This window comes from Gekko japonicus, unplaced genomic scaffold (genome assembly GCF_001447785.1).
Source record: "Gekko japonicus isolate JY-2015 unplaced genomic scaffold, Gekko_japonicus_V1.1 scaffold1097, whole genome shotgun sequence".
NCBI lineage: Eukaryota > Metazoa > Chordata > Lepidosauria > Squamata > Gekkonidae > Gekko > Gekko japonicus.
The window spans coordinates 79,618-105,331 of record NW_015162513.1 but is presented as its reverse complement, the minus strand read 5'-3'; the positions used below and the strand labels follow the sequence as shown (position 1 = coordinate 105,331).

Below are 25,714 nucleotides of genomic sequence, written 5' to 3'. Positions count from 1 at the left end.
GTTTCTCAGCTGGGAAACGATGATCCTCCCAAGTAAAGGGGGGTTGTAATGGAATAAAGCTTTGGATCCTGAAGTTGTTTAAGTGGAATGTGCTTCCCCACCTTCCCTTTACAATAGTTTCCTTTGACACCCAAAAGATACTGTTGGGGTTCCTGTGGACAAAAATACTACTCAGCATGGAGGTGAGCTTCAGTGTCAACGTGGAGTCAGGCAATCTCACTTCCATGTTCTTTTTCATTAGTGGCCCTGCTTACTATGACAAGCTTACCAGTGGAGGTAGTTTTGCCCAGTCCTCTTCTTGTTCAATAATTGGCCTGTATGTACTTGGACGTTGTGGCCTTTTGTCCATGAGGTTCCTGTTATTGTCAGTGGTGTCCTTTCCTGAGTTATAAAGGACTAATGTGAGGAAAGGGAAGGCTGAGAAAGATCCAGTATACAAATGGCTTCCACTTGCACAGCCCTAGGATCCAGCCTTATGTCTGAATCTCCTGTAATTACTTCACATTTGTTGTATATGTTCTATAAAATGGTATGTCTGGAAAAGGCCTCCGAATTGTAATAAAACCTGTAAATTATGCATGGCAAGACTGAATGCCAGAGTGCATTTACCAGTGTGGTTTGCTGGCTGGTTGTTGAATAATTTAATGCAAGTGGTTTGTTTTGCAGGGAAATATGAGAGCCATACTCGTGTGCATACTGGTGAGAAGCCGTTTGAGTGTGACATCTGTCATCAGCGCTATTCGACCAAATCCAACTTAACAGTTCACAGAAAAAAACACAATAATGAAATAGAATTTCATAAAAAAGAACACAAATGTGCATACTGTAACAAGCTGCATGCCACAAAAAAGACTTTGGTTAAACATGTGAAAAGGCAAGTATGGGTGAAACTTGGTGTATTATTTGTGTAATTTGGTTTCAGTCTTTCATTGTATTAAAAATTGTATATCTTTCTGTCTTGATGCTATTGTCTATAGAAACAATTTTTCTATAAATGACATTCACTGTTGAGCCTCTGTGCACGTTTTTATGAAGTACTATTACATTGGCTTTGAAGTACTTTCTTTGTTCAACCAGTTCATGTTCACTTGTGTGTGAATGGAACTAAATGGAACTAGAACAAAATGCATGCCGTGAAAATTGTATTTTTGGGGAAAGAGAATAATAGTTGAAGAGTGGAAAGCATTTATTTCTGGTGCCCAAGCCTAGTACTTAAATTATTAACCCTTTGGGAACAGAAACAAATACTGATGTAACTGCTGTAAACTATCCCGAGTCCATTCAATAAACAGTGGCTTGTCTCCCAACAAGATCAACTCATGGAGCAGACTTTTCAGTGAAGGACTTTCCCACCGCAGTTCACTGAGCCCTTGGAAGTGTTATTTATTCATTTAAAACATTTATGTGCATCCTTTTGGTGCAACTCTGGGTACCCGGGTGTGGACGTTAAAACATATCAGACATTAAAAACAGCATTCTGTACCAACTGAAGCTTTTGGGCAGCCTTCAAGGGCAGCCCCACATAGAGTTATTTAATTGAAATCTGAATTTGAAATTTGATTCTTTTGGGCATATGTTGCAAAATGGGAGTCAGCAGTGGGAGGGGAAGAAGTAGTGAAAAATGCTGCCCTTTGTTAATTTTTCTAACTTCATGATTGTAAACAAGCCACTATAAATATGAGGAATTCTTTACCCTCAACATAAAAGGGAAGATTACTCAAATTGGCCTTACATGTACATTGTGTTGCATGCAGTGTCCTGGAGCCATCTTGCTTTGTAAATGAGATATTGGTGGGCACATACATCCAGTTTCATGTGTGAATCTTGCTGAATAATTGCAGGAGTCATCCTGCAGTACTCATTTCTGGGATACATGTGAAATTGAAACCTGTGCTAGTCTTTATGTTAAACAGATTTCATCTGCAGTCAGAATGGAAATTTTCAAGCAAGAAGACCAGACTTGACACTGAATGCTTGCAATTTAACATTAGGAGAACAGCTGAAGTTCTATAAGCTATTCTTTATTTTATGCTGGATATATAAAATATATATGTAACCTGTGGCCTGTGTGCAATATATGATCACGCTTGAGATTGTACCTGTGATTATCCCTAATTTTAGAAAACTGAACAATTCTGAAATTGGGATACTGATGTATATTCCTGCTTTCAGAGGAGCTTAATATTTTTCTGTACACTATAATGTGATGGATGTATGCTGTGCAGTTCATATATAAAATGTATAGATATGCTTGGCATGCAGTGCTTGATTGCATCTTGTTTTCAGGTTTTCTATAAAAACTATTCTTTTAGCTGATTCCATTTGGAGAAAGGGATATATTGCAGGAGAATACAATTTGGTTGATCCTGTAAAACTGGAAGACAGGGTTGATGCTGTAACCTCTTTAACCAATGGTCCAAGTCATCTACCAATGAGTATAATATTTCAGATGTGAATATGAATCAAGCATTACATTTTGCTTTCTTTTTATGTAGAAAGGAGAGGAGAAATGTTACTGTAAATAGTAATACAAATTAACTCTATCATGCTTAAGTTGTGCATTTATTTGCTATGCTATATGCCCTGAAGAACTACTTCTTACTGATTTTTTTTCTAGATTCCATCCTGAGAATGCACAAGAATTTTTCTCCATCAAGAAAAAAAAGAATGAAGGCTGGAAATGTGATGTAAGCATACCGTTCATTTCAACAGGAAGGCTTTGGCGCTTCAGTGTTGCTGTTACTGTCAAAAGGTTTTGTTTATAGTTTCTTGAAAACTGTGGTTGAGACCCAGTAAACTGCTTTGGATGGTGGAGTTGCTGGTAGCATGGCATGGGGAGCAGCAATGGGAAAAGCTTTTAGGAACTGGAGCATGGGCCAAAACGTTATTCCATTCTGAAATGGTGCCTCTTCAGATTTGTGAGTTTCCATGTTAATTCTGCGTAAACTCCTTCTGAAGTGAATAGTGCAGGATTACAGTTCAGAGATTTTAAATTAAAACGAGTTTATGTAAAAGTTGCCATATGGTATCGTTTTGTTCAGTAGCATGAATAGGTAAATGAATAAAAATGATAGGAGTAGTAATAGAGATACTAGGTGATTTGTCCTTTTTGTGGAAAATGTTGCAAAAACCTCCAGAAATGGAAATGACTGGGAAGAAAGTAATTTGTAATTGTGTGGCTGCTCTATAACAAGTGCAGGACAATTTCAGAAAGATAATATTTTGGTAGATGTACCACTGGTTTTACTTGCTAAAGCTACTTATCACCTGTTAGCTCTCTTTAATAAGACATATTCCAGTGGACATTTACAGTTAGTGTCCGGCTGTTTTGTTTTAGATTTGCGGTAAATCGTTCACTCGAAGGCCTCATTTGGAAGAACACATGATTCTTCACACTCAGAACAAGCCTTTCAAGTGTACCTATTGTGAAGAGCACTTTAAGTCTCGTTTTGCTAGGCTGAAGCATCAAGAAAAGTTCCATCTTGGTATGAAAAAACTATTATTCTGATAGAAACAATTCACTATAAATATTTTGTTCAATTACATATATGCTAAATTTGGTGTACTTGGACTTTCAGTAGTAAATTGACTCTTTTTTGTTGTTGTTGTTGTTCTTACTCTGTGGGCATTGTGTATTCCACAGTTTGTTGGGCTTTCTCCCCCTCTGCAGTGCTTGTTTCAGTGCTTCACCAGAGTCCAAATCTGATGTCCACAGTTGTGGTGTTTAATCTTTTATCTCAGTCTCCCATGTTCTGGTTGGAGGAGAGGAGCTGAAGATCTTCAGTTTTCAAATCATACAGAAAAACACTAAATTGGGGTTATGCACTTTGGTTTGTAGATACTTAGGTCTTTCAGAATGCAGGTGCCTGAAGCAGATTCAAGTCAAATTAATGAACAGCATCACAAATAGCAATAAAAGGAAACCAGCAAAAAAGCAGTAAAAATAACTATCAAATCCAATATTTCCTTTGAAGTCTTGAAATTAAAGAAAATATAACCAGCGGTAAAACAGTGAAAACAGCAGTAACAGCCACTTTATCATGTGAATTGGGAGGGGTCTACTTCTGAGTCAGCTCCCTCTTTGCATCATGGGCTGTGCACAGACTGTGACCCAGATCTTTGGAAAGTGGAACAAAGGCTGCAGTCCTAAGAACGCTTCCCTGGGAATGCGTAGGTACAACCTGGCAGAATCTGCAAGGTTTGCATAATGGGAAGCCATTTCAAATAAATGTGGAAGAAGGTAGTCAGAATTTCTGTTCTGGTATGAATATTGCTAGTTCTGCTTCTGTGCAAATGGACTATTTTTGGTAAGAATGGTGAGTAGTCACTCTTCATTGGTTCTAGTCAGTTCTTTTTTTTATCTAAATGGATTATGGTCATACTAGACCAGTGAGGTAAAACTGAGATTTTCCAACCTGAAGTTTAAACCAGGAGTTCTTGATTCAAGATGTGCCATGTCATGTTGGCTTTATCTCCCCTGCCCTGTGTCTTGTTATGTCGTGGGTTGGGGTGTACTAAATGGTCTGCTCCTCAGAAGTATTGAACTAGGTGCAGTCAATACTGTATGACAGATTATTTCATAGAGCAGTGCAGGCTGTATTTGTCAAAGTACAGCAAGATGCAAGATCTGTATTTTTTTTTTTTAAGATTAGATTATTGTAAGTAAGGGTTTCAGATTTATAATTCTGCACCCCAAATATGGTGTTCAGCTGGGGGGAAATACGCTTGTTCGCTTTCCTCTCTCTTTTCTTCTTTTTTGTGCTGGCTGCCCCCAGCGGTTTCACCTGTGGTGGGTATTAGGGGGCCATCTGATACAGTAAAGAAGTTTTAGATTTAAACTATAATAATGTGGATTTTAAAACTAATATGTCAAATTTATTGTATTTTGATTGTTGTAAGCCACCCTGAGCCCTACTTGGCAAGGAATGGAGTGGCATATAAGTCTAATAAAGTAAATGAATAAATAAATGCGATTTGTCTTCATGCCTCTTCTCAGGCCCTTTTCCATGTGATATTTGTGGACGTCAGTTTAATGACACAGGAAATCTAAAACGCCATATTGAATGTACTCATGGTGGAAAGAGAAAATGGACCTGTTTTATTTGTGGAAAATCAGTAAGAGAACGGTAAGTGGTAAAATATATTTTGAGCAGATTCGTATGTTGCACCATATAAAATGTTTATTGTTTTTATGCTATTTTACAATATTACAAAAATTTGTACCATAAATACAAATTATTGTATATGGTGTTTTAGTCAGGATGGTGTCTTATGGTCTTATCTGGGAGGGCAGTTGTAATGTCCTCATCTTAACTAACTTGGGATATAAGTGAACTGGACACACTTAAAAATGGCTCTTGGCTCTGAATCACTACTTCCCTAGTGATTTTCTGTAAATAATTCAAAAATAGTAGTCTTTGTCTTGTAGGTCTCCACTCGAAGACAGTTCAAAAACTTGTTAGTACAGGTAGGTTATTATCAGGAGCTAGATGGAGCATGTATATAACTGCAGTTCTGCAGTCACTCCATCAGCTGCCCATCTGTTGCCAGCTTCAATTTTGAAGGTATTAACAATTCTGAAGGTATTAATATACAAAGCCCTTCATGGCCTTGGTCCCTCATATCTGCAAGACTGCCTCTCTCCTTATGCTCTGCCATGACCCCACAGGTGCTACCCTGCAAATGGGTAGAACCAATAACCACCCGTACTCGTGCATTCTCTGTTGAGCCCTATATCTTATGGCATGGGCTCCCTGATGAGGTTAGGAAGGCTCCTGCTCTCCTGGCTTTCCATAAACTATGCAAAATTGAATTATTCAAAAGGGATTTTTTGGACTGTTCTGTAAATAGGCCTGTACTGTAATGAAATGGTCCATAAAGTTGCATTGGTAAAGGGATAGGGAATGTATTGCTGCCTGTCACTGTACATGTGCTCCAACTATAGCTTCTACACCATTTAACATGTCATATTTAAATGCTTATGCTTTGTTTTAGCTTGGTTTTAGATTTAGATTGACAGCCAGTTTGGTGGGTGTAGTGGTTAGGAGCACAGACTCTAATTTGGGAGAACCAGGTTTGATTCCCCACTCCTCCACATGGAGCTGCTGGTGTGACCTTGGGTCAGTTACAAGTTCTTTCAAATCTGTTCTCTTATGAGCAGTTCTCGAAAGAGCTCTCTCAGCCCCACCTACCTCACAGGGTGTCTGTTGTGGGGAGAGGAAGGGAAAGGGATTGTAAGCCGCTCTGAGACTCCTTTGGGTAGTGAAGGGTGGGGTATAAATCCAATCTCCTCCTCCTCCTCCTTTCAAATGGGGGGGGGGATAATGGGTGCCTGGTAGGGGGACACCTCCAGCCCCCTGCCTCTGGTTCTAAGCCTTATTAACAAAGGTTAGGAGATAGCTGATGGCCTTGGCTTTACTTGTGATTAGATTTTCAGGGAACTCTGCGTTTTAAGGCAGATTCCTGGATGGTCCTAGAAGGCAGGTTGTTCTTCTGTAAACCTCAATCATCAATTCTTGGTGACTTTGTTGAGGCCCCAGGAAGCTAAAGAATAGAGTCATTGACAGAGAGTAGCCAGAGGAACCTGGCTACTTCATTTTTTGTATATTTTTATGTGTGTGTGTGTGTGTGTGTGCGCATGTGAGTGCGTGTGCACCTGGAAGTCATGGTGACCTCTGGTGACTGACCCCTACTGGGGGCCTGAAGGATATTCAGAGAGGTGGCTGAATAAAGCCTGCCCCTGTCCTCCCGACTGCTGGTGTATCAAGGAGATCTCCCATCCAAGTACTTGCCAGCACTTGACCCTGCTTAGCTTCCGAGATCTGATGAGATCGTGCTTGCCTGGATTATCCAGGTCAGGGTGAACCTGGCTACATCATGAGTTTAGTACCCTGATTGTCTGTAACCTGGTATCAATTTCTCAGCTTTAGTATCAAACATGGAGTATCGTTTGCAATCTCAGACAGTGTATGGCCTGAGAACTCAGGGAGGTGACCCAAAAACACGACTTCCAACCCAAGGCTATTTTGGGGATTACAGCATTTTATGTGTTGTATGTGGCCCCTGGGCCATAGTTTGCTTGCAGCAGGTCTAAAATCTAACAACATCCGTTTCAGGGCTTCAACCTTTTAATTCTCCCTAGCTGAAACCATTTAAAAGGGCTTAGAAAGCATATTAGTTCATGTGAATAGCCAAGCATTGGTAAAGGAGTTCCTAATAATACTTTATTTTCTCCCCAGAACAACTTTGAAAGAGCACTTAAGAATCCACAGTGGAGAGAAGCCTCATCTGTGTAGTATTTGTGGGCAGAGTTTTCGTCATGGAAGTTCATACAGGTAACAAAGCATGTATCTTATTACTATTTATGTTATTATTCTCCTAATAAAGCTGCAGTGTTAGGAAGATTTTCTGTGATGTGCATCTTTTGAGGTTAGCAAAATTCACTTACTGAATTTAGCAGACTGGAACAGTGTCTCAGACCCAAAAGTGGTTCCCCCCCCATTTCCCCCCATATGTGTACCAAAAGTCTTTTTATACTGTGTTAAAAGAACACTCTAAGAATCATTATGAGCATTGTCAGTCCTAGTGAGTTGTATAAGCTGGAAAAGAATATAGCATCTCATCCACTGGTGTTTTACAGCATTGCTTGGTTACAGTTCTAATAACACAAATGCACCAATATCAAACACCAATACAGAATTAAAAGTTGTATGTTAATTAATACAGACTTCATCTACGAGTCCACCATGATGACAAAAGGTATGAATGTGAAGAATGTGGAAAGACATTTATTCGTCATGACCATCTGACAAAGCACAAAAAGATACACTCAGGTAAGGAATGATGTTTTAGTTTTCTCATTCAAACTACCTGAGAATGTGTAATTCTGTTTTTTTATAGGCTGTCTTGTATCCTTTACATAGTAGCACATTGTAGTCTCTCATTACTGTGTGGTTATTTCTTTAAAATGGTTTTATTCTGTCTTTCTCCTGAAGAAAACTCAAAGCAACATACAAAACAAAAGAGTTAAAACAAGAACCCATTAGACCATACTTAAACAATGCATAGCAGCCGAGTCAAAACAAAGAGCCTTCAAACCAGTTCAGTGACCCTGAGTGCACTCATAAATAGCTCACTTTGTACAGCTTCCTAAGAAACAGTAGGGTAGGTGCCTTCCTATCAAACTTTGGGAGGCAGTTCCATTACATTGGGGAAGCCACAGTAAAAGCCTGAAACTGGGCAGTGGTAATTTTAACAAATCTGTAAGGGAAAAGAGATAAAAAGTCCTGTTGGGATGAGTGAAGTGAATGTGTGGATTCATATGGGGAGAAATGCTCCTTGAGGTACGAGACTTGCAGACTTTGAAAGGTGGACCAGCACCTGGAGTTGAACTCTAAAACAAATGGCCAGTCAGTGTAGGAACTTCAGAATAGATGTGGTATTTGAGGTACAGAAGAGGGCAACCAAGAGGATCAGGGAGGTTGAGCACATCCCTATGAGGAAGGAATGAATAGTCTGGGACTTTTCAGGTTAGAAAAGAGATGACCTGTGGGGGGCATGATAGAGGTTTATAAAATTATGAATGGGGTAGAGAGAGTTGACAAAAAGTATTTTTTTAATCCCTCTCCTAAACTACTAGGACTCAAGGGCATCCAATGAAGCTGATGGGCAGTAGATTCAGGACAGACAAAAGGAAATAGTTCTTTAGCAAGTGATTAAAATGTGGAATTCACTGCCAGAGGACGTAGTGATGGCCACAGGAACAGACCGCTTTAAAAGGGACTTAGATAGACCTATCCTCCATGAATCTATCAGTGGCTACTAGTTGTGGTGACTGAAGGGAACCTCCATGTTCGGAGGCAATCAGCCTGTGAATCCCAGTGCCAGGAAGCCTCTGTGTCCTGTAGCTGGTGTTCTAGAGGAATTGGTTGGCCACTGTATGAGACCAGATACTGGTCTAGATGGATCATTGATATGATCCAGCAGGGCTTTTCTTATGTTCTTAAGGGGGGTGGCCCTCATTAATTGAGCTAAACTCTTACCTAGCCTGTTAGAGAGGCACTAATCCCACTCAAAATAGGCAGCTCAATTCTGCCCCCCCCCCTGCAGTATTAGTAGGTAGCATTATCTCTGTCTTGTCTGCACTCAGTTTCAGGCTTTTCTCTCACTGTGCATCTCTGTGTGCAGGGCAGAGATTGGTAGATGCTGGAGTCTTTATTTAAAGAGATGTGAAGCTGGGTGTCATCAGCATCCTGGTGATAGCCTGTTCAGACTTCTGGTCAATCTCACTGAGTGCCTTTTTATAATATGCACATTTAAGATCCACTTGTTTCTACTATGTTAAGGTGGGGAGCTCAGGTTGTGAGAGCGGCGTGTGTGTATGTACAAACTCCCTCTCTTAAGTAGCAGGGAGTTATTGAATCCAATCCATTATGCTAAGGAGATAATACATAGGAGTGGGATTATTTAGATTAGGTTACAAACACAAGGCTACCATTCATAACAATACATGAAGTTATTCTTTTGAAACAATTTGGCTGTTTTTGTGATCAAGCAGTGGGAAATTTAATGGCATGTGATACTGTCAGCTGCATGTGGGAGTTACATTTTTGTTCTTTAAAGCCTTTCTAGTAATGCCAGACCAGTTTGCTTGTTTTTCTGCTCTTTGCTTATTAAGAGTTCTCTACCCATGAACTGAAACCATAGAAAAACTAGTACTAACCAGAGAGAGCAAATCCAGGGGTCATTTTGTATAAAAGGAGGTGCAGGAGCTTATTTGCATATGCCACACCCCCTGACACAGGGCAGGCATGTTTAGAATGCCTTTCTCTCCCTTCCCCATGTGGGTGGGCTGGCTGGAGGAGGGCAGGGCAGGGAGGCAGTCATGCCTGGGTTCCCTGTCCAATGTTCTCTAGGTGCCTCACGGCTGGAGGGCACCTAGAGAACATTGGGCAGGGAACCCAGGCATTTAAATCCCCGCCTTCCCCCGAGTCTCTCCGCAGAGCGGAGAGGCTCAGGGGAAAGGTGGCAGCATGCTCTGCACAGCTTCCCTGGCCCGTCTGCCTGTGCAGGTGGGCCAGGAATGGCGGGGGGGGGGGTGCCCCGGGCTTCTTTCTGCCAGTGCCACTCTGCCGCGCTCCGGCAGGAAATGACCCCTGGTTATCAAACAGGATAAACTGAGATTCTATTAAAAAGTCATTGTTTTGTTTGGAGGAACTTCTGTTCTAGAGGCGATTGCTTTGAACAGTAGAGACTGCATTTTGGTATATGTTCGCCTACAGAGATACAAAGGTGTTAATGGCTGGTTGTAGTTTAGGGATAGTTGTTTTGACTTTCCTTGTCAGCACCTGTTACATTTTATTAAAATAATTCAGATTCTAGTTTTGGTTTCTCAGGGGAAAAGGCACATCAGTGTGAAGAATGTGGAAAATGTTTTGGTCGAAGAGATCACCTCACTGTTCATTATAAAAGTGTTCATCTAGGTGAAAAGGTGTGGCAAAAGTAAGTTTAGCTCAGTTCTGAAACCTGTTCATATTTTGGCCAAAGGTTGTCTGTGATTTGGATGTGAATTCTTTGCTGTATTCTTTATGATAGTATTCCAAGATGAATTTAAAGCATAAAACTTGTGGCTTTTAGAGAATGTGGAATTTAATAGAATAGGATTTTATGTGTGTGTAAATTTTCTGGACAGTTTTTATGTTTGCTGATTTTTTTCTTCATTGCTTTGACACTACTAGCACAAATTCCTGCTACCAAAATGTATTACAAATTAATAGGTAGGTGTATGTATTTTTTTCATAGCAGTTTAGTCAGTGCTTTAGTGGAATAAATTATATTTTCACATGCATAAAAAAAGTATAGGTTAGCAGCAGCTTTCCAGCTCATGGTGTAATTCTGAATCTGAACAGTAAATAAATTGATCATCCTGGTATCAGTTATAAATCCGTACTCTTGGGAACAACACCAATGTATAGATATTAACTGAATTTTCTTTAACACTAAGGGAAGTTGGCCTAGAAAATGTCCTAGCTATGCTACTTTCTCAAATCTTAGTGCCTTTGTAGAAAAAACACTTTTTCTTTTTGAAGATTTGTGATGATTTATGAGGACATTGGGATTAGCTCAGTTCTTTATGAAAAGATTAAAATGGTTAAGAATAATCTAAAACATTTACCAGTACACAGCATTTTAAAAACCAGGGAAACTGAAAGATTAGGTTATAATAGGGATCTACTTCATGCAAGTATTGGAAATATACTCATATCCACAGGGGCGAGAATGGCAGTTTATCTTTTAATGCTGCTTTGTTTTGTTTTTTCTTTTGCAGATACAAAGCAACATTTCATCAGTGTGAAGTCTGCAAGAAAGTCTTTAAGGGGAAATCAAGCTTGGAAATGCATTTTAGGACACATTCAGGTAAAAGCATCTGAAAACTACCAAGCTTTGCCTGTTAATATTTCAGCTCAGTCACTTAGGATAGAGCACTGAACGCTTCATATGTATCTGGTCTTTCCAGTGACTATGGAGTTGTTCACATAGGGAGCATACTTCTACTTGTAGTCTCTAGTAGTACAATACGGGAAACTGGTTATCATAAAATAGACTTCACAGTATCAGTTTAAGGCAATTTTGATTAACAGTGGTTACAGAGTAAATATTCCACTGTTTTTCTTTTCTCTATAGGAAAATTTGTGGTTACTTTTAGTCAAGCTTACAAATCAATTTCGCTAATCGATAGAACTGTTAAAGGGACTTTATTTCAACAGAATGACATAGTTTTAATGGCTGCTGCTTCTTTATTGTACATGTATGCTAGGTATTGTGTAGTATCACTTATCACAATATTTACACATCTGACAAACACACCAAGAACCTAGTTGAGATCTGTGTAACAAATAATTTGCTCTCTTAATGCTGATCTTTCATCACAGGTGAGAAACCGTATAAATGTCAAATTTGCAACCAGTCCTTCAGGATTAAGAAGACATTAACTAAACACATGGTCATTCATTCAGATGCTCGTCCTTTCAATTGTCAATATTGCAATGCAACATTTAAACGAAAAGACAAGCTGAAATATCATACTGATCACGTGCATGGAGGAAAATCCACAGAGGAATCACCAAGCCCTCTGCCGGAGGAAAAAACAGACTCTCTGCCGACACAGTACACAACTGATGAGAAGACTTTCCAGAGCGAGGCTAAACCATTCATGGAACAGGCCAAGGGTTATCAATCAGAAACCAAAAGCATGCTGCCGAATGTACCCTCAGACGTATGTGTACCAGTGATGCTGGTACCGGTTCAGATACATGACAACGCTCAATCTGATCTTGTACAGCATGCCACCTCTCTCACACCCCCACCTCCTGATATTCTTCCTCCACAGGTCCCTCCAACTGATTATCAGCGAGCAACAGATCTGGCTTTTCTAGAAAAATATACACTTACCCCACAGCCAGCAAACATAGTTCATCCGGTCAGACCTGAGCAAATGTTGGATCCCAGAGAACCATCGTACCTTGGGACGCTACTGGGTCTTGATACAGCTCCAGCAGTGCAGAATATTTCAAGTAATGAACATTCATGATCATGGGACTGCTGCATTCCACTGGTCTTATTAACACTTAGCTATCATATTTTCCTTGGCCTCCTCAGGCTTCTGAGAGCACTAAGCATAAAGGAAAGCAAGTTTTTATGTAATGGTGGAGCATTCAGCATTTTATTGCATATTCAGAATATGTTCATCATGTTTCTTTCTATAGACATTTTAAAGACTTCAGATCTCTTTAAAAAGGTACCGGTTTCTGGAAATCTGAATCCGTTTTCTAGTCATTCTCAATAGTAACTGTTCAGTCGTAGCATTTAACTTTTCTCACACAAAAATGTTCTAGGAAATTTAAGGACGAAAACCACTTATGCTGAACTTTATATTGTAGTTTAGCTTCAGCCCAAACAAATGGCACTTTAATTTGTGACCATTATTTGTATCTTGGTGTCAGGATTTTACAAAGTGGGCACAGCCTCCTATCTTTTGCTTTCAGTGGGAGTGTTGCTGTTGGCTTCAGTGGCTACAGGATTGCATTTAAAATTAATGAAGTAGCATAGTCTAGTTTCTTCTGATGACAAAGGGGCCTGGAACAATGTGGGAATCTAGTCCTCTGGGTCATAACTGATATCTTAATTTAACTTGGCATATAAACAGATTCCAGGTGAAATTTTAATGTATGTGCTCTTATTACTATGGGTTGGCTGCAACTGAATAAGATTTTAGAAGGAAAAAAAGATATACATAAAGACAAGACAAAAATATAACTGTATATATAAACAGTTCCCAAGTATCTAAACATAAGTCCATGTGCAGTTGCCATCTATATGCCATGCATTCAATGTTGATAGAATTCTAAGGTCCTCAATCCATTGATTTTCTGAAAGTGGGTATTTTTTTAAAATCTTACTTAGTTGCTGGATTTTAAGTCCCCCCCCCCCTTTTTCTTTTTTCTTTTTTTAAAAAGAAATAAATACTATAGGTTGGCTGAGAAGAACTACTTGAGGAGTGGGCCTTTTCTGTCTTTCCTTTTTTCTCCTTTTTTTGTAGTCTCCATGCCATCAGAAAGAGTTTAGGAATCCTGTGGAATAGCATGGGATGCAGCCTGCAGGGAACATCTGCAGGAATTCTGGATACCTTGGATGAACCAAAGTGCCCACTGCTTCATGCAAGGGCTATTTTGGATCTGACCCTCCCATCTAGACCATAAAGAAATCTGGCAGACTGATACAGCAACACTCTAAGCCTGAGTTTGATAGAGAACAATTGGTTAATTTGAGAGTATGTGAATTAAGTTTCTGAGGCAAGAGGCTAGGCTCATTCATCTCTTAAACTTTTTTACTGCTGCTCATAAACCCCACAGTGTCCATCGTTCAGGACAGTGGTACCTGGTCGTTTCACATGCACTACTTTAAATAGGATTCTTGCATCTTTAGCAAAAGGTTTGGCATAATGATACATGTTATCTTCCAGAAATATTCTTAATTGATTGCTTATAGGTTTAAACTCTTTTTATGGGCTGCTCTGGCAATACTATGTGACTTAGGAGCACTTCATCTACCCTGTGTGGTATTTACTGACGTGGATGCCCAAACCCCAGAATATTGGATGCCTCATTATGAACAATTGCTAGTGTGAAGAGCAAAGGAGGATATACACCTGATTCTCACAAATTTTGCCACAGGATGGGGTTGGGCAGAGAGGAGAGAAGTAGCTTGTGGACACCTCAGTCTTTTTGAAGCAGATGGCGTGAAACTGTTGGAAGAATACCTTGTTGATAGCAGTCTTACAAAACCTTTTGTTCCTTTTGGTTAATTCTATAATTGGAACCTTGAATTGCCCCCAGTTTCCACTCTTGTGTGCATGCAGCAAGGGTTTTAAAATCTCAGCTTTCAAAGATGTATCTAAAGAAAAACAAAAGTAATGAACTCAAAATTAGTAGCTGTAAATCATTCTTTCCCCTCACCTCCAAATCCATACTGCTTGGAAAATCGCAGGTTACATAAATGGCCGTTAATAGCCTCACAACATGAATAGCCACAATTTTCTAAGCAAATCTTTATTAATACCTGCTTACTAAATGCCAAGTATCTTTTTACTTAAGTATGAAGTTGATCTCCAGATGTCTTGGGGGAATTGTTCTCTTTTAAAGAACAGGTATGACATTCTTGGTGTACTTTGCATTTTAATTCATGTAATTTAATGATGAGGAAGATCCAAGTGGAAGCTCTTAACTTCATTACCCCGCTTTCTTCCATGGTTCATGTATTTAGATTTAAGAATTCTAATTGTGGAACTGGAAGATGAGTATTAGATCGTCTTTTTGATGGCTGTTTCAGTTTCAATGTGTCTTTAAAGGGTTGCTATGAGTTAGGCAAAGAATTGGGTCCCAGTGGGTTAAAAGATATTTCATCTTAACTGGTATCTAAATATACCAAAGATGCCTGTTAGCTGTTGAACAGAGAGAACACATAGAATTTGTTGAAATGCTTGAAGAAGCACAAATAAGTCTGGATTTAAGGCAGCTTCAGGTTTGTCTGAATGAGCAGTTTGTGTTTGTTGTTTGTGAAAGGAAGACCAGGAACAGATGTTCTCAGAATGGCAGTGCTGACCTGGGAGCATGACAGATTGAATGACAATTAGATAATAATTATTGTATGGCAATGTGTGTAGCATATCCAGGAGATCCTAAGATTGTTAGCAGCCAGCAGTTCTAAGTCTTTTTTAGCATTATGCACCACTAGGTGGCGAGCTAGACTTGTTTTTAAGGCAAGAGACTTTTTTCAGATGTGGTTTGCCCCTGCCTGCCTCTGTGTCACATCCCTGGTATTCCTTAGTAGTCGCACATCCAAATACTAGCCAGGGCCAACCCTGCATAGCTTTCAAGATCTGACAAAACTGGGCTATCCAGGTCAGGGTAGACAATTAGATATTATGCCAATACAATACTTCCTATTAATAAGAAAGTCTGTTTCCTGTTAGACAGTTATAACCGCTGGTTTTGACGCTGTTGAGAATAAATGACACTTTCCCCTCTTCCAAAGTAAAGGTGTTCAGTGGAGAAAGGGCACGGGGCTGGAAACTGCTTATTTTAATTGTTTGTAATTAAGAATTCATATGTATTTTTACAGACACATTTGATGCTAAACTATAGCCAGCTGTTGCACTTAACTCTGCAATATATTTATTCAGAGAAGGTTTCAAATCAGAAAATACGAGTTGGCATTTTAAAATAAATATGTGTTGCTTAGAAATCGTGATATTAAAACAATTGTAATGTTGCTGTTCCTTTACTATTTTTATGATTGCATTTCCATATTGCATTATTTAGGGTTGGGAATCTTACAGAACATTTCTTAAGACCTCAAGGGCTACGTCACCAATCTTTCGTCTAGTCTGACCACATCTGAATCCCATTAGGTAGTGATGCTTATAGAGTTATTATTTACTTCATTTATACCCTGTCCTCTCCAATGGGGACCCAGAACAGCTTACATCCATTTCCTCTCTTCCATTTTATCCTCACTGCATCCCCGGGAGGTAGGTTAGGTTACGAGTATATGACTGGTCCAAGGTCACCCAGCCAGCTTCTGTGGCAGAGTGGGGATTGGACCCTGAGTCTCCCAGATTGTAGTCTGACACTGTAACCACTATACAACATTAGCTCTCAGTGACATGTTTGTCAATAAAGGAGAGCAGAATTCTGAAGATGTGGCTACTGCCAAATCCTGATTCACACTTGCAGTGATGTGCTAGATATTTGAAATGCAGAGGCTGTTCCACTTGACTTCATTTGCCGTGCTTCACCAAAACCCCGGGGCAAACCAGATGATGGAAACTGTCTGGCCTGTGTGGTGATCTTTGTGAGGAAGGTTAGCAAAATACCACAAAATAATATATACTGCAGCTAAATTCTTCAAAGCTACACATTGACTAATTTTGTTACACTGTGTAATCTGCCTTGAGTCTCAGCAAGAAAGGTGGACTACGGATAACCAAATAATAATAAAAATGTGGGATGGTGGTGATAACATATTTACTACAGTATAATATCCAAGAACAAAGCAATCTTGGCATTTAAGGCGGTCACCAGTCATGACTCTCCTGGTTTGTATTGATCACATCTTACACTTCCTTCCCTTCCTTGAAAATGAAAAATTTATTAAAGAACAAACTGAAGGGAGTGAAAGTAAATGAGTATAATCCCTCTCCAGAGTTTTGTGCACTGTTGCTGTATTATGTATTAACACAAGGGAGACAGAACTATATTAGATAAATGAATTGTGTGACCATATTGCAGGCTCCTTTGTACAAACACTAAAATGGGATGAGTAGGAAATTAGTAATGGAGTAAAAAACCTGGGACTTCTTATGGTTCTGCTTTGCCTTCTATTGGGAATTTTAGTCAAACATAACAGAGGTACACAAATTTAGACACTCATAAGGATCACTTTTATCATATTTTGCTAACTCAAGAGGGCTGTATTGCTTATGTAACTAGAAAAATATGTCACTATATGGTTTTTATCCCATTCTTTAAACTCCCTTTGTACACCATAATACATATTGTCTTATTTCTCATTACACTATAAATAATTCTGAATCTTTGTCTGTTAATATCTCTCTTTTTATTTCTTCGTATTCTCTCTCCTTAAAGCATAGCATACTGTTGGTATACTGTCCTTTCAGTGTGCACATCCTTGCACATCACAGGTGCCTTGGTGTACCCCATTAGTTTTTTTCTCTCTGTCCTCTGTTGTGCTGCATTCTCTTTCTGCTGTCCCAGTTTGCTCTGCAGTTCCATCTGTTGTGCCTTTTAATTTTACCTACAGGTCTCTATATCCCCTTCTGTTCCCCTTTTCTACTTCACTGGGGGGGGGGGGTTCAGTCCCCCTCTTACAACTCTTTTCCTTATTGAATTTGGTGATAGCAGCCAGAAAGGCTTCCACTCTCCTGCAGTTCATGTGCTAAAAGAGTCTGGTGCAGGGCAGGTCTTGGGGTATAGCTGGTTGCCTTCAGCCCGCTGGAAAAACAAATGCCATCTCCTTAGTTGGCCTGTAAATCCAAAGAGGAAAGGAGCCCTGCAGGTTGAGCGATGTAGGAACTCTGACTCCATTTCTTGTCTGGCATGGGGCAGCCTTAGAATTTTTTCATAAAGATGTTAGAAAATCTACACACAGTGGGTGTTTGGAATTCTCTTTGGGGTATAGAAATAGAAGATCAATAATACGGCCGTGGAGCAGACGTTACACAGCTTCCTCTATAGTTTATAAATATTGTTACACCTTGTTAAGAGACTCAAGTTGATGTGACTTTTCCCATAATTTTCCGTTTGTATTTTGTAATGCTATTTTTTTAATTAATGTTTAAAAATTAGACTTTCATATCAACAGTGTTCAGTACTTTTGCTCCAGCATGTAAATGGTGTTTTGGTGAGGTCTGCAGATGTTGATATTTTAAATACGTCTCAGTAAATATGATTGCACCAACCCCTGTACATTCTAAAGCTCTAATAGCAAATCTGCTGTCAACATAGCCCTCTGAGGCTTTTTATGAGTGACTTTGATGTTTATACAGAACATGTAAAGTTGTTTTGCCTTAATCTTTTTTGCTGTGAAAGAGACTGAACAAGTTTGGCTGTACAATGAATTGTTTCTTATATATATTTTAACTATTTTGTAAATAAATTTGAGGGGGAAAACCCAGGTGAAGTTTACTCCTTGAGTGTCTAATGCTTTTTATAAAAGTACAGGACTTGCTTGGGCCTTGGTAGATTATTGATAGTGTGGGATGAAGGATTGTAAATGCTGTCAACTCAGCGCCATAATATCCTAGTAGACTTGGGCCCAGGATCTCTTAAGCATTGCTCAAAAGAAAGTGGGTGAGGTTGGGAGGAAAGAAAGCCAGACCACTGTCAAGCCCAGGGCTGCTTTTCTGTTTTCCTCTCACCAGTGTAGCTCTGAGAAAATCTTGATACTAAAGTTTGCAAATAATTTGGGCCCTTGAATGGTTGATACGTAACTTACACTTATAATGGTCTGGATGTCAGTAAATTCCCAACTGAACCCGAAAATACTTTGTTCTCCACTTTTCTTCTGCCATGGTCCTAGCCGCTATAAAAAGATTCCATTCTCTACTATAGTGTTTTCCTATTTATAATTATCTTTTCATCACTTCGTAATTTAAAGAATGATGGTTCTGTATGCAGTAAACATATGGAGATTATCCATTCCTTTTTGCCAATAACATTGCTATCTCTAGTCTAAAATATGCAACCCCCCTCACAAACATAGTTCATATTACTTCTGCAGGCATATAACACTAGTAATATATTTATTTGGGGGGAAACTTGGCACAGAGCAGACTAATGTATAATATTCACATCAATTCCATTAAATGACCCCATATATGTACAAAGGAATATTATATGTAAGTCTCTATTCTTGTTCAGTTTTGTTTTCCATCTAGCTTTATTTTACGTTGGAGCCATTAAATCTTATTCTAGGTAGGAATCCCTAAGCCTTTATTGGGAAATTATTCCTGAATTTTCCTTGAATCACTTAAAATATCCGTGATGAAGGATTTGTAAACATAGACCAGGAGGTCTTTCATTTGACCTTGCTAGGACAGGTTACAAATGAGATCATTTTGTTTGTAATATGCCCTTTTATCGTGATGTTGAAGCCTCTGACATCTCAAGTGGAATTCAAGCAGAGCAAGATCATTTGAAAGTAACTAAAATGCTCCTGACTGATATGTTATGGTAATGTGCAATCCTAAACACACATGACTTCCAAAGGAAATCAAGAAATTGACGGGCAGATGGGGAACAGATTTCTCTCTGGAGTTAGGATATTCCAAGGGCTGTTTGTGTTGCCTTGAAATGTGTTGTTTGATGTTGCTATTTCACACATTTCATGTTTGTTTCTTAACATTAGCTTTTAAGGCTGACCTGTGGTTAAAATGACATCTTCACAGGGTCTGCATGGGTCTCTGGTGGTTATAAAACAATTATTATAGTTGTGATCAGTTTTCAGTTCAGCCCGGTCCTGGAACATAGGAAATAACAGGGGAATGCTGTGCTGCTGGAATATGTCTTGTCTCTTATGTGTCTTGTCTCTTCCAACTAGTAAGTAAAACTTTTAAAATTAATAATCCATCTTGTGGCATCCCCTTTATTGGGGGGACTGGTTTTCCTTTTATATGTGCTCTTTGCTTTTGTAAACTGGGTAGTTTCTGCTGCCACCAGGAATTTAAGGAATTTCAAACCTTCTCTCCTTTGCTGCCGGTGACCCAGAATCTGGGCTTTTCAGGGATCTATGTGGTCCGGAGGAAAGACAGAACTGAATTCTGGGATAAACGAACAAAAGATGATTTATTGAAATAAGAACAAAATATGAGGCTGGTTTATCTGTAACTGTTTGGGAATAAGGGACTTGTAAATATGTCTGGCAAATGTATCACACACACAGTCCCTTTTTTTTTTTGACACTCCGATCCAACACTAACACCCACATAGGCAGCCACACAGGCTAAGCTCTTGGTAATTTTGACTTCCTTCCAGATCTTTAGAGTCTGATTTTTAAGACACTCTTTAAGATCCCACACAGAACTAACAGAACACTGACTGACTGAACCATTCCAACTGATTTATCTAACTGACTTTTCTATATCTGACTGACACCCACACAGATCGATACAGAACAACTCCCACACTCTGTCATCCTCCAATCGCAGCAAACTTGTCTCTCTCAATCATTCTACTCTGCTATCACTGCACTCCAACCAAACATTTAAAGAGACACACACACTCTTAAAACAAGGAATCATGACACAGCTAATCTCCAGTTTTAAAATCCTTTTTGTTCTGCTCCCTGCCTCACAAGGGACCTATGTGTTCCAGTGCCCCATTAGCATTGAGGGGTTATACTGAACTCAACTTACTGAAAAAAAATACTTTCTTCCAACTTCATCAAGCTTGGAATATGGCCCCCTACCTTGCCTCAGTTGATCTAGCCATACAATCTCATGAAGGGGGATGAAATGATGTTAACGGCCCATGCCACGGTAATGGGAATAATGGACAACACACTTGCCCATAGAGAATAATGGCCACCGCTTGCCCATAGGGAATAATGACCACCATGCTTGCCCATGGGGAATAATGGAAACTATGCTTGCCGGTGGGGAATAATGGAAACCACGCTTGCCCATAGGGAATAATGGAAACCACCCTTGCCTATAGGGAATAATGGAAAGCACCCTTGCCCATAGGGAATAATAGAGACTATGCTTGCCCATAGGGAATAATGGAAACCACGCTTGCCCATAGAGAATAATGGAAAGCACGTGTGCCCATAGAGATTAATGGAAAGCACGCGTGCCCATAGAGATTAATGGAAAGCACGCGTGCCCATAGAGATTAATGGAAAGCGCGCTTGCCCATGGAGATTAATGGAAAGCATGCTTGCCCATGGAGACTAATGGAAAGCATGCTTGCCCATAGAGAATAATGGAAAGCACGCTTCCCCATAGGGAATAATGGAGACCACGCTTGCCCATAGAGGATAATGGAAAGAACGCTTGCCCATAGGGAATAATGGAAACCACACTTGTGCATGGGGATTAATGGAAAGCACGCTTGCCCATAGGGATTAATGGAAAGCACGCTTGCCCATAGAGAATGGAAACATTATAAATACACCTAGGAGTATAACTAAACGCCTACATCCAAGCATCCTTAGTAATTAAAAATTACTGTCAAGGTGGAGACATAACTTGCGCAAGTGAAGCTTTCCAGCAATTCACTTCTCCCAGGTCTACTACATTAGCATATTCCATGCCTCTCTAAACACCTTTGTTGACTTGATTTTGATTATTTCTATTTACAGGGCCTATTCATGAATATATTTACAAAATTACAAGATCCACTTCCGATTCTGGTCTGTAAAATAATAGAACCGGAACTCAAGCATCATATCTCTGGGCCAACAGCCAGTCTCCCCGATTCTGTATATACAATCTCATGAAGGGGGATGAAATGATGTTAACGACCCATGCCACGGTAATGGGAATAATGGACAACACACTTGCCCATAGAGAATAATGGCCACCGCTTGCCCATAGAGAATAATGGCCACCATGCTTGCCCATGGGGAATAATGGAAACCACCCTTGCCCGTGGGGAATAATGGAAACCACCCTTGCCCGTGGGGAATAATGGAAACCACCCTTGCCCGTAGGGAATAATGAAAAGCACCCTTGCCTATAGGGAATAGTGGAAAGCACCCTTGCCCGTAGGGAATAATGGAAACCACGCTTGCTCATAGGGAATAATGGAAACCATGTTTGCCGAGAGAGATTAATGGAAGCATGCTTGCCCATAGAGAATAATGGCCCCCGCGCTTGTCCATAGGGAATAATGGAAAGTACGCTTGCCCATAGGGAATAATGGAAAGTACGCTTGCCGATAGGGAATAATGGAAAGCATGCTTGTCCATAGGAAATAGTGAAAGCCACACTTGCCCATGGGGAATAATGGAAAGTACGCTTGCCCATACGGAATAATGGAAACCACGCTTGCCCATAGGGAATAATGGAAACCACATTTGCCGATAGGGAATAATGGAGATTAAATCCAATCTTCTCCTCCTCCTCCTTTGGGTCCCTTATTGTCCATGGAGGCTGAAATGCCCCCTTGGAATAATGGACACCACGCTTGCCCATGGGGAATAATGGACACCACGCTGGCCCATGGGGAATAATGGACACCACGCTTGCCCATGGGGAATAATGGACACCACGCTTGCCCATGGGGAATAATGGACACCATGCTTGCCCATGGGGAATAATGGAGCCTACGCCTGCCCATAGGGAATAATGGAAATCACGCTTGCCCATAGAGAATAAGCCACCACGATTGCCCCTAAGGAATAATGGAAAGCATGCTTGCCCATGGGGAATAATGGAAAGTACGCTTGCCCATACGGAATAATGGAAACCACGCTTGCCCATAGGGAATAATGGAAACCACATTTGCCGATAGGGAATAATGGAGATTAAATCCAATCTTCTCCTCCTTCTCCTTTGGGTCCCTTATCGTCCATGGAGGCTGAAATGCCCCCTTCCCTCTGTTTCCTGAGTTTTTCCATTTTTTCCCAATAGGGGTTTTTTTTGGGGGGGGGGAATGGAAAAACTCACAAACAAAAGGGAAGGGGGCATTTCGGCCTCCACAGACAATAACAGACCCAAAGGTCACAGTACTGCAGTGCAAGTATGTGGATACAGCTCTGCTGCTCCATGCAAGACTGTGGTGTGTGGCTCTAGGGTTGCCAACCCCAGTTTGGGAAATCCTTGGAACTTGGAGGGGGCAGATCTTGGGGAGAGTGGGGTTTAGGGACTTCAGCAGTGCCATAGAGTCCACCCTCCAAAGCAGCCATTTTACTCCAGGGGGACAAATCTTTGTTGCCTGGAGATCCATTGTAATTCCTGGAGGATCCCCGGACCCACCTGGAAGTTGGCAACCCTATTTGGAACCCATGGGGGACCCTCCCCATTCTGCTAATAGTAGTGCTTTCTCCTGGTTTAAGGCAGCTTACATTGGAGCAAGACCTCATGTCAGTCGAAGGCTCTTTTGTGTGCTGGAAGAAAGCACTGCCCTTTGAGGAAGGGATCCCATGGGGTTGAACTTGAAACCGGTCCCTCTGTCTGTCCCTTTAATATTTATTCAGCCAGTACCTCCAGCCAATACCAGGTGATGTTCTTGACCACCATGCTGTGAATAGCTTCAGCTGCCTGTTTCCATATACCGAACCTGTATTCAAAGGACAGGCCGTTTTTCTCCTGGCTAGTTTGGTGCTGTTACATATTGAGCCTGAAGCAGTACCTGGAACTGGCTGAGCTTGTTCCTCCAGAACAATAGCTGACCAGGATCCTCGAGTTGACCAATTCAAAAGTAGTGTAATGTAAACAGCCTATCCTTGGAAGTGGGATGTGTTTGGGTGTGGTGTTTGCATGCTTTAAAACCAGGCAGCAGTCTTGGAGTTTTGTCTTTTTAGTATGCCTGGAATCAATTAGAAGAAGAAGAAGAGGAAGAAGAGGAGGAGGAGGAGGAGGAGGAGATTGGATGTATACCCCGCCCTTCACTACCCAAAGGTGTCTAAGAGCAGCTTACAAACTCCTTTTCCTTCCCCTCCCCACAACTGACACCCTGTGAGGTAGGTGGGGCTGAGAGAACTCTTGACAGAAACTGCTCTTTTTTCAAGAACAGCTCTTAGAAGAAGAAGAAGAAGAAGATTGGATTTATACCCTGCCCTTCACTACACAAAGGTGTCTCAGAGCATCTTACAAACTCCTTTCCCTTCTCCTCCCCACAGCAGACACCCTGTGAGGTGGGTGGGGCTGAGAGAGCTCTGACAGTAACTGCTCTTTTTTCAAGAACAGGTCTTATGAGAACTATGGCTTGCCCAAGGTCATCCAGCAAGGTGCAAGTGGAGGAGTGGGGAATTAAACCCGCTTCTCCCAGATTAGAGTCCGCGCACTTAACCACTACACCAAACTGGCTCTTAGTAGCCGATCCAGAAGGTATGAGGGTCGCAGGCCATATAAGGGCTTTAAAGGTAAGTACCAACGGTTTGAATTGGCACTGGGAACTAATGAGGAGCCAGTGCAGCTGCCGTGAGATACATGCTTATGGCAACCCCACAATATTGGGATCCATACAATATCCGTCCCCCAAACCAGCTACTCTGACTGAATCTCTTCCCACACTCTGGCCATTCAAAAGGCTTCTCACCTGTGTAGGTTCTAAGATGTTATTGAAGACTGGTATTCTGACAGAATCTCTTCCCACAGTCTGAGCATTCAAAAGGCTTCTCTCCTGTGTGGGTTCTCAAATGTATATGAAGACCGTTATTATGGCCCCGGTCACACGGGCCGGATATCGCGGGGGGGGAGGCGTGGCTAATTGCCCCGGAGGAAACTAACGCGCGGCTGCCCGAGCACACGTCCTGGTCGAGGTCCCGTGGTTTGGGGGAAATGCTGATCAGACGGGTATCCTGCAGCGTGGCACAGAAGCCGCGCCGTGCAATCGCACTAGCAATCGCCCTTTGTGCGCATGCGCTGTTGGGCGCTGTTGCGCAACCTGCGGAGACAAACAGCGGCAGGCATCGGATGCCACACAAGTCCACCGGGAACGCGATCAGATGCCCACCCTTGGCCCGTGATTTCAGGAAACTAGTACCTCGTAGGTACTAGTTTTTAACTCAACACCTTCGGCGGGGAGCCACGGGTTCGCCACAGGAGCACTGCGCTTCACTTCCCAGATGTTGGGGTGAGATTGCGCCTGGAAAATCCACGGGACTCCCGTGCCTCTCTCGTGGCAACTTTGCCGTGTGACCGGGGCCTCTGACTGTATCTTTTCCCACACTCTGAGCATTCAAAAGGCTGCTCCCCTGTGTGGGTTCTAGATTGCTTTGAAGATGGCCCCTGTGACTGAATCTCTTACCACACTCTGAGCACTCAAAAGGCTTCTCCCCTGTTCTTAGATGCTGTTGAAGAGTACCATTCCGACTGAATTTCTTCCCACACTCTGAGTTCACAAAAGGCTTCTCCCCTGTGTGGGTTCTCAGATGTTCTTGAAGACTGGTATTCCAACTGAATCTCTTCCCACAGTTTGAGCACTCAAAAGGCTTCTCTCCTGTGTGGGTTCTTATATGTTTTTGAATATGGCCACACAAGGAGGTCTTATCTGCACCTGAAGTTCCAGCCACACCCCAAATATTTCTGTGGCTTCTTCCTGCTGTACACTGAAGTGGGCAATCAAATACAGTTTCAAAGTACATTAAGCCTCCTGCATCAGAGAGGCTTGGTTTGGACTATGACCATTTCTACGGCTCCCCACCTGTGTGACTTCTTTTAATGTGAAGTAAGGGCTCTTATCCAAATGAAGCTCTTTCCGCACTCCAAGGAATTCTACCGTTTCTCTCCTAAGGGGATTTGCATCCACAAAATGTCATTTATTCTATGGGTCACACTTCCATTTTTGTTTTCCCTAGAGTAGATTCTCTGGTTATGATGGAGGCCTTTATTCCTTCTTATTTTGATAGATTTTTCCTCTTGGACTGATATTTCACGGACACCCCCTCCTTGGCAAGGAATGGGCTTGTC

General features: G+C 41.1%; 1 protein-coding gene across 1 annotated transcript in view; it reads left to right on the top strand.

The window, feature by feature from the left end:
- Positions 1–12,589, top strand: part of ZBTB41 (zinc finger and BTB domain containing 41) — a 16,853-nt gene extending 4,264 nt beyond the window's left edge. Inside the window, exons 3-11 of the mRNA XM_015406180.1 lie at positions 667–874; positions 2,618–2,687; positions 3,338–3,485; positions 4,997–5,126; positions 7,239–7,334; positions 7,726–7,832; positions 10,395–10,500; positions 11,327–11,415; positions 11,931–12,589. Of these exons, the coding sequence (XP_015261666.1) occupies positions 667–874; positions 2,618–2,687; positions 3,338–3,485; positions 4,997–5,126; positions 7,239–7,334; positions 7,726–7,832; positions 10,395–10,500; positions 11,327–11,415; positions 11,931–12,589 (1,613 nt within the window). The remainder of the gene's footprint in view (positions 1–666; positions 875–2,617; positions 2,688–3,337; positions 3,486–4,996; positions 5,127–7,238; positions 7,335–7,725; positions 7,833–10,394; positions 10,501–11,326; positions 11,416–11,930) is intronic.
- Positions 12,590–25,714: the final 13,125 nt, after the last annotated feature.